Raw genomic sequence first — 13508 nt, 5'->3', positions numbered from 1 at the left:
TTGCCTTTTCCTGGAGGGTGGTTACTTGCTTTGTTAAAAAGTTTATTATCTCTAGAAAATGCCTGAGAAAGCAATAAATATCTGATGAGTATCAGCATTTAATTAAATCTTAAAAAAAAAAAAAGTGAGAATGACCTTGGTGGCTCCTTCAAATGTTCTCATTTTGTTTTCTTTACGAAGGATTTACGTGTAGCCACTGGATTGCAGCCTCAGGTTTAAATGCTGTAGCCGTGTGACTGGGATAACATGCTAATTGTGGTTTTACAAAGTAAAATAGATGCTGTAGGAATCCTGTAGCCACCTGGAGACGGTTTCCATGATAGCAACACAGCTCTAAGCGGCTCTTCTCAAGCTCCAACATAAGATGCATGTAGGAAGAAGGACCACCGTTTTTTGCGTCATCATCCCTATGTAGCCTACGGTGGACTTAAATAAAAATTATTAAACACCTGAGCAGCTTCATTAACCACAAAGATAATGCAAGTTTCAAGAGCAATAATATACAGAGTCAAGTTGAAGCTATCTTGTGCAGTATTTTTTTTCAGGTGTGGAACCTAGAGGCATGGTACAGGATACTATTTGAAGATAATCTCACATTTTCAGTTGATATTAAATTACCTGATTAGTATTAGAAATGGTTTAGAAATGCCGTTGAGTTGTATCTTATGAAGTCCATGGTTAGGACTGGGATCTAGGGAGGGTTCCCTGGATTGCTTTCCCAGACACACAGTGATCAATCCATCATGCTCATCCACTGTAGTCCATGGTGCCACTGGTTTAGAGTGCCCATGAAGAATATTGGCAGAAATCTCTAAATTCTGCTTTTGCTGTCTGCTAAAACCAGAAAACTGAGGGGGAAGAGGGTTTTAGCAGTCTTACTTCATCATCTCAAAATTTCCCAGGGAAACCAGACACATTCCTTGAAAATACTAGTTGTGCAAGAGATGGTTCCCTGTTGAAAAGAGACTTTTCAAGTAGGCCTGAAGTGATTATTCTACAGAAAATGGAGACAAGATTTTTGCTGCCTGCCCTCACAGGGAATACCCTCAGAATAATTTTTTTGTCTTATTCTAACCAAAAAATTTTAACCTATTGTTGGCTTCCATTTAAGTCTATTATTCACTTTATTAAATATTCAACATTGAGCAAAATTTGCAAGACAGGGTCCTAAGAAATGTTGCCATCAAGGACATCTGCAGATTTTCCTCCTACTTTCAATAATATCTCCTGTCCTTTCATGGGTGAAGTGCTTATACTAATTAAATTCACTAATCTAATTGGCAACGTACATCTTTGATTATTTACCTCCTGTTAGAGCTTTTTCTGGAGTTCATTTTGTGTTTCTTTTTCCTGTAGTCTCATTTCTTGTTTCATTAATGTTCTGTTCACTTTTCTTATTAAGTTTGCAGGAAAAGTCCTGAATGATTATACTCATTAAGTCTGCCTCTTATGACCTTGGTAAAAAACAAAAAAAAGCTAGCTAGTCTGAAATGAATCTGTATGAACGTCAGGTTTGCTTAGAATCCTCCATTTTCTTATTTCAGATGACTAGAAAGAAAAATAAAATTAAATCTATAAACGTTTCAGTAGTTCATCATGTTACATTATTTTGAAAAGTTAAGCTTCTTTGAATATTATACTTAGTGGGTAATAATTGCATTTTCCCAAAAAAGCCATATGCTTAGAGACGAACCAAAGAGGACTTCTCTGATCTAGCCCGAAGCAGTCTGAGCAGGACTTGTTTATTTGTGATCATTAATAGGATAAATTCAGAGGAATGTCTTGTGAAAACACAGTATGACTTTAATCCATTAATGATGGAATAAAGAGGTTATACATCTATTCTTTAGACAATTTAGTAATTCATATGTTCTTCAAGTCCATATTAAAATTAATATATTCCTGGTTGCACTGCAGTGATTTGATGTAATTACTATAGCAGTGATTAAGTTATCTCATGTTTCGTATGGCTCACTCTCTTTGCAGATACTTAATCTGTATTACAAAACAGAAAGGAACACTGTTAAATTGTCAGCAGTATTTTTGGCTGCTTCAGGAACTAAAAATTATAAGGGTCAGCAGAGACCAGGATGATTGGGTTGGGTTTTTTCTTAACACCACCCCCCATCCCTCCCCTCCACCCCCCCCGATTCTTTACAGTCATCTGGGTTTGGGAATGCAGGCTGTCCTGAACTGACTGCATTAGAGCAGCACCCTCAGTCCCTGTTAATGCTTTAGCACAAATCAGTTGTGTGCCTGTGATCTTCCCTTGCTTGTGCGCTGCCTGCAGCATGTTGGAGGTGGCAGCTGATCCAGCTGCAACAATTTCTGTGGAGTGGTCTGGTCTGTGATGCTAAGGGAATCTGGCCATTTATGTGTAAATGCACTGATTTTGTTTAGGTCAGATAGCACACATGTAAGCAGATGTTCTTAAGTCTGGTCACTATATATGAGCTAATTGGAATAAATCCAATAGAGCCTCAAATGTGATCAGAGGTCTACAGAGCAGAGGAGTATGAGGGAAGATCATAAAAGCTATTCTAGAGAGGAATAGATGGCTCGATGAGGTCATAGACTTTAATCTTTGGCATGGTTTGAGCAAACATTTCTGAGGGAGCAGTTTAAGCCTAGCCATTCTGGTCACGGAGATACAGCAGTGACTTTCCAAGGTCGCTCTCGTCCCTGGAGCGTACTCTTCTGTAAATCCACGTATGCAAGTGCTCATGCCCATTTGCATTATACCATCTTCCGATAGCACAGAAATAGCTGCCCGATGCCTTTGTGGTACGGCTATCTCAGCTCTTGTCCTGTGTATAGTCTTTTGTGTTTCTGCTTCACCCAGTGTGGGAGCTGGGCTAATTGAGTTTCAGTTGACAAGTCAAAGCCCACCAATGATTAGGCAGTGCTTTGGCTAATTAATTTAGAATGGAAAAGCAGGGCTGTTGTGGGCACCCATCTTTAGCCAATGGACCTGATCTCCTCCTCCTGAAAAGAGGCAAAATGAACATGACAGAAGATTAATGTGTTTTCTAATAACTCCCAGACTTTATTAATGAATCACATTATGTTAAGCTGGAGTTTGGAGCCAGTACATATTTCATGTTGTGTTCTGGCCATCTTTTAAAATCTTTATTGGAGTTTCCCAGGAGAGAGGAAAAAAAAGGAAGTCATGTGCAAGTCTCTAAGCCTACAACATTATTATTTTTTCATCTCATTCCTTTTGATTCAAAAAACCTCATTAACAAGAATTATCTCATTAGATTGTCAAAGAGTGGAAGTTTCCAAAAAGCTTCTGTATATGTTTTATTAGATGGTGGTGTGCCACATAATAGCCAGTATTACTTAAAAAAACAGGGAAGATCACACAATTCAAAACATCATATCAAATCACTTATTTAGCAGCTGAAGCATCATATACCTTGTCTGGCAGAGATGTCACTGATTGTGTTTCTCCCTGTAGCATTACTTTCAGAGTAAACGTCTTCAGAAACTAAAGATACCAGAATCTGGCATTTAACTAAATGTATTATTTATTTTATAGGCTGCTTCTTTTGTCTAATATTTACTAAATACTTACATTTGACTTAATCTACGTGAATAGTAATATAAAAAAGTTCTGTTAATGGCTAATTCTCAAAAAGGGATGTTTCAAACAGCAGTGACACAATTCAGCTCGCTGGTGCACATTTTTTTAGTATTTCCTATGTGCTCACCGACTCTCCTGTTTATGTTCTAAACACTGTTGATCCACTGGAGTGCTGGTTTCCACTTTTTTTCTTTAGTTTGTGTCAAACTGTACAATTTGTTAGCCACTTCTCTGAGATGAGAAGCATTAAAACCAACCCTTGGGGTGCTACGGAGAGCACGGCAGGTCTTCGGCAGCGACGAGACCTGCCTCCTCGCTGGAGGATGGGGCAAAACCCTGAGCAGTCTGTTCCAGCCCAAATCAAATACATTTGCATGTGTTAACCACTAACAGGAAGCAGTGTGGTTAGCGGACAGTAATATTTCAGGTGGAATTACGTAAAACCTGCCTTAACCACCGCTACATTCACAAAGGTACGAGGCAGTGTGAATGCTCTGGCTCTGGGGAGCGTTAGCCAAATCAATTTGCAAGAACCAAGGTATGTTTGAAATTAATAGAGTCAATTTTAAACAGTCTACACCGGTTCACAATTAATCTGATTTCCACTGCAGTACAAAGAATGGAGTGAGTTACTAGCAGAGATGCTTTTAATTTTTAGGGGAAGCCAGTGCCTCAACAATGTGGGACAACAACGCTTGGATTTTCTTTTATGACAACAGTACTGAAGGAGAACCTCCCTTCTTAATCCAGGATTTTATCCATGCCTTCCAACCAAATGCCAAACTTATCATCATGCTGAGAGATCCTGTTGAAAGGTGAGCAAGGATCACGTCGCTAAAGTATGCAATAACATTTTCTTACAATAATAATTTTATTCCTCTCACTCTCTTGGATACAAATAAGCGTTCACATGGTATTTCACAGAGTTACTTGGTTTATGATGAGAGCTGCCAAAGGGTTTTTTTCTGTTTATTTTGGCATATGTAGTTGTGATAGTGTTTTAGAGAGGAGCGCATGAGTGTAAATGCTACAGCAAGTGCCGTGCATGGACACCTCAGCTACTCTGAAAAAAATAATTTATACGTTGCCAAAAGCAATATAACTCCGTTACCTGAGCTAATATGCCCTGGTTCTCAGCAGGGCTCACTAGGCATTTACATGTCAGCATAAGTGGTCCTGTGAAGTACTTCAGTGTTAAATGTTAAATAATAAAGTTTGTGTCTTCAAGGGGCATACTGTTCAAAATGATTAAAAGATTGCAAATAACTCCAGAGTCAGCAAACGATACAAACTTCTTTAAATCTTAAAAACACTTGGTGCAACACTCGTAAAGCTTCCCTAGACAATTTTAGCTTGCACAGCTGACAGCTGCTTAGGAGTTCATCCTTGGTCTTCCTGACTGCCCGCAGTGGAAGGGCTCTACTTTTGCAGAGGGGTGGGCTGTTCTTGAACGGTTCTTCACTGTGTTAGCCATGAATGTCCTTTTCACTTGCCTTTCACTTTTTCCTCCCCAGCCTTCCTCCAGATTTCTAGGGCATTTCTTTCCAACGTGTCCTCTGATGGAGGATGATAATGATGAGGGTAATGGGGAGGGTGGAGGGGATGGAGGCAGAGTCTAAAAGGATCAGACCAAGGGGGCGTGAATTGCTTCTCTCTGTAGCTCCGTAGAGATATTCAGGATACTTAGGGCTAGGTCAGTGCTCAAGGGGAAAGCCCCAGAAAGAGCCAGCAAAGAGAAGGGGATGCCGATGATGATGGGGACCAGGACTCTGGTGAGGGGAGAAGGGCAGGCACGGGGTGTTTGTACAGGCAGCCCATGCCCCACTGCCCAGCAGCTGCCCAGAGTGACTTGGCGGTGCGAAGGGGCGGATGCTCCTTGATAGGCTTCCCTGATGGTAGGAGATGGCTACTGGTGAGAGGCAGAGCTGTGCGAGTGCTTCCCAGCTCCTATGTCAGGAGATACAGTTCTCAACTTTGAATGGCATCTCCTGACCTCAGGATTTAACAGGTGGTAATTTTATGCAAGATTGCTGGCTGAAGTGGCTTCCTCGTGTAAATTACCGACAAATACCCTGATTGCTTTAGCCACCCTCTGTAACGTGGGTGTAGCTCTTTGCCAGCTTTAATAAGGGTGAGATAAAAAGTCAGCTTCATCTCCTTCACTGTATTTATGCTAAATTGGTTTAGTTTTGTTTACAATTCCCTATGACCTTGTTGCTGATAGCTCATCTGAACTGCAGGAGCAAAAGCAGCCGTGGCAGAAGGGGCAGCCTGGGCAGCTCCACCAGCGATGCAGGGCGCTGGAGCAGCAACTCTGTGGTAGCCAGGGGACAGGGTCTGATCTAACCTGCACAGGGTCTGGTGTATCCCCCAATGGGGGATATTTGGAGGACATCAAGGTTTGTGAGGGTGGGTGTCAGTGGCATCAGTATTTCATTGTAATGGATGGTGATTGAGAGTAATGAGTTCAAGTAGCCAGAACAGCTGAAATCCTGATCAGCAAAGGTCTTATTTCCAGGCAGATGTCCCCAGAATTAAAAAGAGATGGAAAGAAATACAGAAAATCTCAACTGCCTGCAGAGAGAAAACATGTCTTCAAGAATATAGTTTTCCATAAGATGTCAGCAAGTCTTTAAAATTATGTGTTTATTTTAATGGATGATTAGAAAAACTACACAGTCATATTAAACCTTTTTAAATAAGATTGCATCTGGGCCCATGGTGTACGTGGTGCCTGCTGGCTGATTTCCCCCAGCAAGAAGCTTTTCACCTGCTCTGCCAGGAGCAGTTGGCCCTGCCATCCCTGGGACAAGCTGGGCAAGCCCAAGTCTTGTTGATGAACACGCTTTTCTGCAAGCAGGGGATACTGTTTAATGCCTAATTTAGCTGAAGTTGGCTGCCTTTGTCCCTTAGCTTCTCCCCAGCTCGTCCTCGTACCCTGCGCTGGGGGGGTGGCTCTTTGGTGGGTGCAGCATGAGGGACCCAAGATCTGCCATTGCAGAGGGTGAGGACACGCGCGGTGCCATGGCTGTGGTCCTCAAGCACTGGTGGGCATCACTTTGAAAGAGGATGTCTGACCGGTCTGGTCTAAGCCTGTTACCCTCCCTCTGCCCCGAGATGGAGATTTTTCATTTAAAGAAAACTGTCTGAAGTGCATTTGCCAGACTGGGAAGAACTGGATAAAAATCAGAGTCTTTGTCTTTCTTAGTTGGTGACTCCTATAGATAACACTGAATGCCTCTGCCTCGTCTTTTATAATTTGCTGTGATTTTTCTTTTAAAAATTGAATTAAAAGTATCCTGCAACAAATGCATCCTTTTTCTGCCTCTTTAAATGAACAGAGAGGCTTCATTTGTTTCATATGGGAATTAAAATCCTGTTCTTGCAAAACACTAACATAAATAATGAGTGCAGAGGAGCTATTCCTGTGCTTAAGTGCTTTGCTGGATTAGGGCCTAAACTTTCTAAATTAAATGATGAATTTTTAAGTACCTGTGGAAATCTAGGGAAGTTAAAAAATAAATAAAGTGCAATACAAAAGGTTACTTCAGGTATAAAATAAGACCTAAATAAATTGAATTTTTAGGTTGTTTCTTAGACACCTGTATTTTTTGAAAGAAGCTGAATGATATCTAGTATTTCTGGAATTGTGTCGAGGTGGGTGCTATGGATGCATAATATTTGTGCTGCAAACACACTTGGGGAAGTGACTTCTCAAGTGTAACAAAACTGCCTCCAAAATACTACACTTCTGGTCATAGTTTGTAAGCCTAAATATTGAAAGAAAATTAAAATATTGAAAGAAAATTAAAATATTGAAAGAAAATTAAAATATCAAGTTCAGTGGATTATTTGCAGTTTAATATTTATGCCACGTCAGAGCATTTCCTTTGTCTCTCTGAACCACGCTTTTCTTTGAAAAGTTTAATCAAGGTTTCAGGGGTTAAAGCTAAAGTAGGTATTTTGTTGCCTGTAGGTTTTGGGTTGTTTCCTCGCCACAATGCAAAGGGACTTGAATTAAGATAATATTTTTTTTTTGTGATATTAAGCAATTGTAAAACTTGTGCCGAAGATGTGCTATGAGGGACTACTCCTCTGCTGTGACTTGGAGAAATTCCTGTTGCTGGTGGTTCTTGCTCACGGCAGCGGCTGATGCTTGCCTGCAAGCTGCCAATTTACATGGGGCCATGTCCTGCTGTCCTCAAAATAGAGGTGGGACTGCTCGGGGAATGCAGCACTAGAGTCTGTAGCATGAATACGAACCATTCGCCTAGCTGTAGTATTTGAGCTTGAAGAAACCAAGAGGTGCAATGCTATAAATTGGGAGGTTTTGACGGAAAGTCAACATAGAAGCAATATGGGATTGGAGGGGGAGCTCTCTGCAAAAACTAGGTAATCTGGCCTCTTTCCTATTTTTGATGATGGCCAGCTTGGTAATTACATAAAAATCACTTTCTAACCCATCCCATTCCTCTGTTGGTTTTGATTTCAACTTTTCATATGAGGAGTGTTTCTATCCATGGCAGCGTGGAACACCAACTATAAAGGGGTTCCAATGCCAGCTGAGACCAGTTCCACTGTTCATAGATAACACAAATTTAAAGTATATACATTGGAAGAGTTTGCCTTCAGGAGAAAATATTGGCTTGCACAATTACTAGGGTCAGGTCCTCAATGGATGCTGACCTTGAAAGCGGGGATGATGTTTAGCAATTCCCTGGAGTGGATGTTACTGTGAGCCAAAACCCATCAAAATGAATAGAAAATGTGCCACTAGCTGAAAAGGCTGTTGGTGGGAAAGTGTTACACACATGTACCCTTTCCCTCAATTCATGTAACTGATTGCCATTGTCATGTAAATAAATCTTCTTTCATTTCCTCTGCCATTTACTTACATCTCATTTGCAGATTGTACTCCGATTATCTGTACTTTGCAAGTGCTAATAAATCTGTGGAAGATTTTCATGAAAAAGTGGCAGAATCACTGCAGCTGTTTGAAAATTGCATGCTGGATTACTCACTGAGAGCCTGTGTCTACAACAACACCCTGAACAATGCCATGCCTGTACGTATTTCCAAGAACATTTGATTCCTTGCTTGTTTGATGGTACATTGTGTCAAGGTTATTAAAATACCGAAATACCATGCAAATAAACATCAAGAAATAAAACTTTTTCTCCCTTTTCCTTTGTAAAGCGGATGACATAAATATATATGTAAGCATGTAAAAGCTGATGTACTGGCTCAGCTGTCTCCTCAGTCTGTTCCCTGATGAATGCCAACAGTAATAATACAGTCTTTCTATTGTGCAAGTGTATGGAGAGCACATTTAGTGAAGATTACAGTTTAATGTGTAAGCTTTTTGCAGATACTTCCAAAAAGTAGCTCTGGCAAGGATCTTTGTGGTATGAAATTGCCTCAAAATCGGAATAAATTATGTATTCTTTCTCAAGAAAAGGCTACCAATAACTAGATAAAACCTTTTTTTTTTTTTTTTAAATTGTGTGCATCAGAAAATTATAAAAGGAAATATCCATTCCCCTGCCAGCACTTTCTATAAGTATTACAGGCTCCGTATTCCAAAATTCACATTTTTAGAGTAGAAATTACTTCAAATTTTGCTTGAGGGGGGAGGAAAATATGGAGGAGATTGACTTGAAGTATCACATTTGGCCAGTTTGCCATTCAGTCCTATTTTATTTGTGCAGGCTGTAAAGGACTCAGAGGGAATACTTCCCTCCTTTGTCTCTGGGGTGAAGTTATTGCCTCCTCCGCTTGTTAAAATAACCATAAGTAAGTACTGCACAGGCTTTAGGCCCGCAGCAGTAGGGCAAACAGGACATTCCCCGTACTTACTTTGGCAGACTGGAGCTGCTACCCTTCGATGGCAGCCTCCAGGACCTCCACAGACACGAGTATCATAGTATTTTACAGCCATTTGCTTGCACAAATGCATTTCTTCCAGCATGGGGGGAAAAAAAGCAGGGAGAGAACCAGAAGGAAAGATTTTCCTCTTATCTTCGTCCTCAGAGTGCAGAACCATTCGTCACTTGTTGTCCTGGGTAGCCCTCTGAAGAAGATACTTTTGAAAGTGAGCAGAGGATGCCTCTTTCCAGAGAGCCACAAGCAGGTGTTTGTAGTGAAACACAAATACTAACTGTGCTCCTATGTGGGCTTTTTTTAGCTGCTTCTTCAGCCACGTTGCTAAAGTCTGTTATGTGTTATTGAAAAGCTAGGGATTGTTTTCCCTGGTGAGCTCATTAGATTGCTAATTGTGCGACTACACCAAAAGAATTTTCTTTCGCTACTTGTTAATGTATTTCTGCAACAAGGGAGGTGTCACAGACCTTGTCGCTGCTGATAGATGCTAAGCTGTAAAGAAAAGCGTTTGTCAGCTTTTCCTCACTTAGAGTCAGTGAAAAGCGTATTACCCAGAGAAAGGCATGCCGAGCCAGGGTGACCAAACAGAAAGTCCAGATGTGGATATTATGGAGAAGGCAACGTCTTGGGAAACTCTACTGATGCCCTGTGATGTGTAGCACATATATAAATAAGTTGTTTAGCAAAACATGGGAGCTTAATATTATAAGCAGCCAAAGACACACATGAGAATCGTACATTATGATAACAGTGACTTAGCAATAATACAAACTATGGCTTATTTTACTGGAATTTACGGATCACACGAGTCAGTGTAAGAAGCAAAAGAATCTGTTGTTATCTGACTTTTTTGGTTCTGCTGTAATGCGACTTGAAGATGTTAAGTCCCTTTTATGAAAGATCATTATGACTTGGGATTCGTGTTTCTCTCTTCTGAGCCTGAAGGGATTTAGAAAAATATTTATAAGCACAGTTGGAGGTTGGACTTTTGAGAACGCTGGGCTACCCTTTTTCTGTTCAACTTGTTATGTAAGATTGAGGAGGGAAGAAAAACAGAGATTTTGGACAGGCTGGAAAACTGCCTTTTTGCATCTCTGGTCTAACATGCTCTGGCACTCTCATTGCATACTCAGGCATTACAACCACCATTAACACTGTCTAGCAGCCACTGCTGCTGTAGCTTAGATCTAAATCTAATGATTGCAATCAGAGGATCGGGCAAATACACCCAACTCTAATTTCTGACACCAAATCAGAGTATTTGTACTACTCAGCAGCATGATCTGGTGCGGCTGATAACCAAGGTGATATAAGCAGCCTGAGGGCCTGAAGAGGGTAGCAGGACTTAGCATCTCCCCTTCCACAGCTGTTCATCCAGGGGCTGAAAAAAGCCCTCAGTGTCTTCATGAAGGCTGGGTCATCCCAAGCGTGCAGGTGAGGTGGCCGAGCATCTTTCTGTGGGTGGTTGTCTCTGTGCAGCGCTTTTACACAGACCTGTGGCTGATGCAGCACGTGCACAGCTGAGCCCCAAGTAAAATGACATCTCTAACCAGTAGAAAGGCCATGTGCAAAGATTTCCTTAAGCTGCGCTAAAAACGAGGAATATTAAAAAATGATCAGATACTGTCTTTTCATGGTTTCTCAAAGGCACGTTTGGGATTTTTGCCTAGAAGACAGGGGTGAGCATTTATTTGTTACTGCTAGAATGGTGTAAGATGAATTAATTTTTGTTTGGTTTGGTTTGGTTTTTCTGTGCTTACAGGTAAGGTTACAGGTTGGGCTCTATGTTGTGTATCTTTTGGACTGGCTGACAGTTTTTAACAAAGATCAGATACTCGTTCTTCGCTTGGAGGACCATGCATCAAATGTGAAATACACCATGCACATGGTGTTCCAGTTCCTGGATCTGGGTAGGTGTCTTCTGGCTATTTTCAGATAAGTGTAAAAAAGAATCATTATTACCCTTCTTCTAGGTCAGTTTAGCTTTATTAAGAGATAAAACAGATGGGACACTGTCTTGAAGGGTGCGTTAATCTTGTTGCCTGGAGTCAAGCAAAATGAAAATTCCCAAATTCCCATAGAAAAGCTGGTGTTAGAAGAGCTTAATAAGACTACATTAAGAAAAAAAAATTACAACCACTCAGAATGTAGAGATATGTCTTACCATACGGAAGCCAGTCCTGCTTCTGAAGGCAGTCAGGCAGTCAGGGCTTGTTTGTCATGGGCTTGCATAGGTGCAAGAGCTATCCCACGCAATTTAAACTAACTGAAGTGCGACCGTGGTGTGCATGCTGTTGCCAGCATGGACCAATCCAGAATCTAAATCTGAGTATGATGAAAGGTTGCACTTCTAGCTGCGGAGAAGGGGGAAATCATGTTTTTGCTGTGTTGATTGAGACATCTGTTGCTAATCCTCAGAGAAACACTGGCAGACAAAATGTTGCTCAATGTTGATTTGACAGTAGCAAGAGGATGAAAATGTGGCTGCAAAATAGTCTGGCTGGTCCAAACACTGGTCTAGATGATGGGAAAGTTTGAATGTAGCAGATTGAACAGATGAAGAGCTTGGCATCTTCTTCCTGAATATGGTTTATGCTGGAAAATTCTCTAGGTTGCTATCTTGCTGAAGTACGATGTCAGGGGCTTACATTTATTCCTGGACTAGGGGCATCGCTGTACCTGTATGTACAACTTTGATCCCACTGACAACCTCAAAAACACACAAAAAAAGGGCTTACATGAATAAGGCTTGTGGAGTTTCTGCCAGGTATTAACCAACTCACATCATAAAAAGCAAAAATAATATGAAATAATTACGGCCCCAAAATGGACCGGAAGTGGTTTTCAATGTCATAGTTGTTTTCTGAAAACAATTTTTTTCCTCCAGAAATTATTTATGCTTCTTGTAGAGATGATTAATTAATGTGAAAGGAAAAAGTACTATTTCCATATTTACTAACAGTGATTTATTTTGCTAATCTAAGCCTGTATTCAATATTCTGAAGCATCATCGCTGCTAACACAAATTCCATTTGTCTTCTCTTGGCAAACCTTCTGAGTTAGTCATTTGTCCCTTTTAGCATGGGCATTTTTTTGTGAAATATTTTAAGATAATATTCCATTTTTCCACAGGACCTCTAAGTGAGAAACAAGAAGCTCTGATTACAAAGAGTCCTGCATCAAACACTAGACGACCTGAAGACAGAAGTCTGGGACCTATGCTACCAACAACAAAGGCAATTTTAAGAGATTTCTATAGGCCTTTTAATACAAAACTGGCACAAGTTCTTTTTGATGATGCTTTTTTATGGAAGAGGACATAATATGTAAATTTAGTGCCACAAATACAGTGCTTAAAGGAGTTTTTATTTTTTTAAATTCTATTTTTGTGCGTGGATATTTACATTTTTCCCATTCCAAAGAGAAGCCGATTGATGAGCTGAGACTCTCACCTTCAGTCAGCACAATTCATGACAGTTATACCACATTTTCCTTGTGAGAATGTAAAGCATCTTGCTTATCAGTTTATCGCAACTTCTTTTACCCCGGCAAAAGAGTAGAGTGGAAAAGCATTAGTACAAAGACGATGTCTTACACTCTCCATGGGGATGTTGAAGTTTAACCTTCTCTAAGATGCTGCAACATGGAATTAGCATCAGTTTCCTACAGTTATGCTTATAATCTCATTTTCAATATATGTTATTCATTCATTTTTTCAAACTATCAATGTCATTTAGTCATTAAAATTTTTAATTGAATTCAGCCTAAAATTTTGTTTCTTTTTGTCAGCATATTCACAAATGTTCTTCAGTTGCACTAAGGTTTTTTTATGTTTCCATAATTTTGAAACAAAGATAAAGGAAAATTGCATTTACATAAATTTCCAAGTCTAATTTATATCTTCAAGATAAATGGACTTTCCTAGCCACAGTTATTGTAAAAAAAAATATATTAAAAATTAAAAAAATATATTCCAGGTAAGAATGGATGACCAAAATCTAAACAACAGGCCACATTCAGTGTTCAGCATAACAAATCCATT

At 40.2% G+C, this 13508-nt stretch overlaps 1 protein-coding gene across 1 annotated transcript in view; it reads left to right on the top strand.

Annotated features, from left to right (window-relative positions):
- Positions 1-13228, top strand: part of CHST15 (carbohydrate sulfotransferase 15) — a 47523-nt gene extending 34295 nt beyond the window's left edge. The window contains exons 5-8 of the mRNA XM_064464347.1: positions 4245-4401; positions 8495-8651; positions 11229-11376; positions 12599-13228. Of these exons, the coding sequence (XP_064320417.1) occupies positions 4245-4401; positions 8495-8651; positions 11229-11376; positions 12599-12789 (653 nt within the window). The 3' untranslated portion in view covers positions 12790-13228. The remainder of the gene's footprint in view (positions 1-4244; positions 4402-8494; positions 8652-11228; positions 11377-12598) is intronic.
- The last annotated feature ends 280 nt before the right edge of the window (positions 13229-13508 follow it).

Source organism: Phalacrocorax carbo, chromosome 12, assembly GCF_963921805.1.
Source record: "Phalacrocorax carbo chromosome 12, bPhaCar2.1, whole genome shotgun sequence".
Taxonomy (NCBI): Eukaryota; Metazoa; Chordata; class Aves; order Suliformes; family Phalacrocoracidae; genus Phalacrocorax; species Phalacrocorax carbo.
This window is presented reverse-complemented; position numbering and strand designations above follow the sequence as displayed.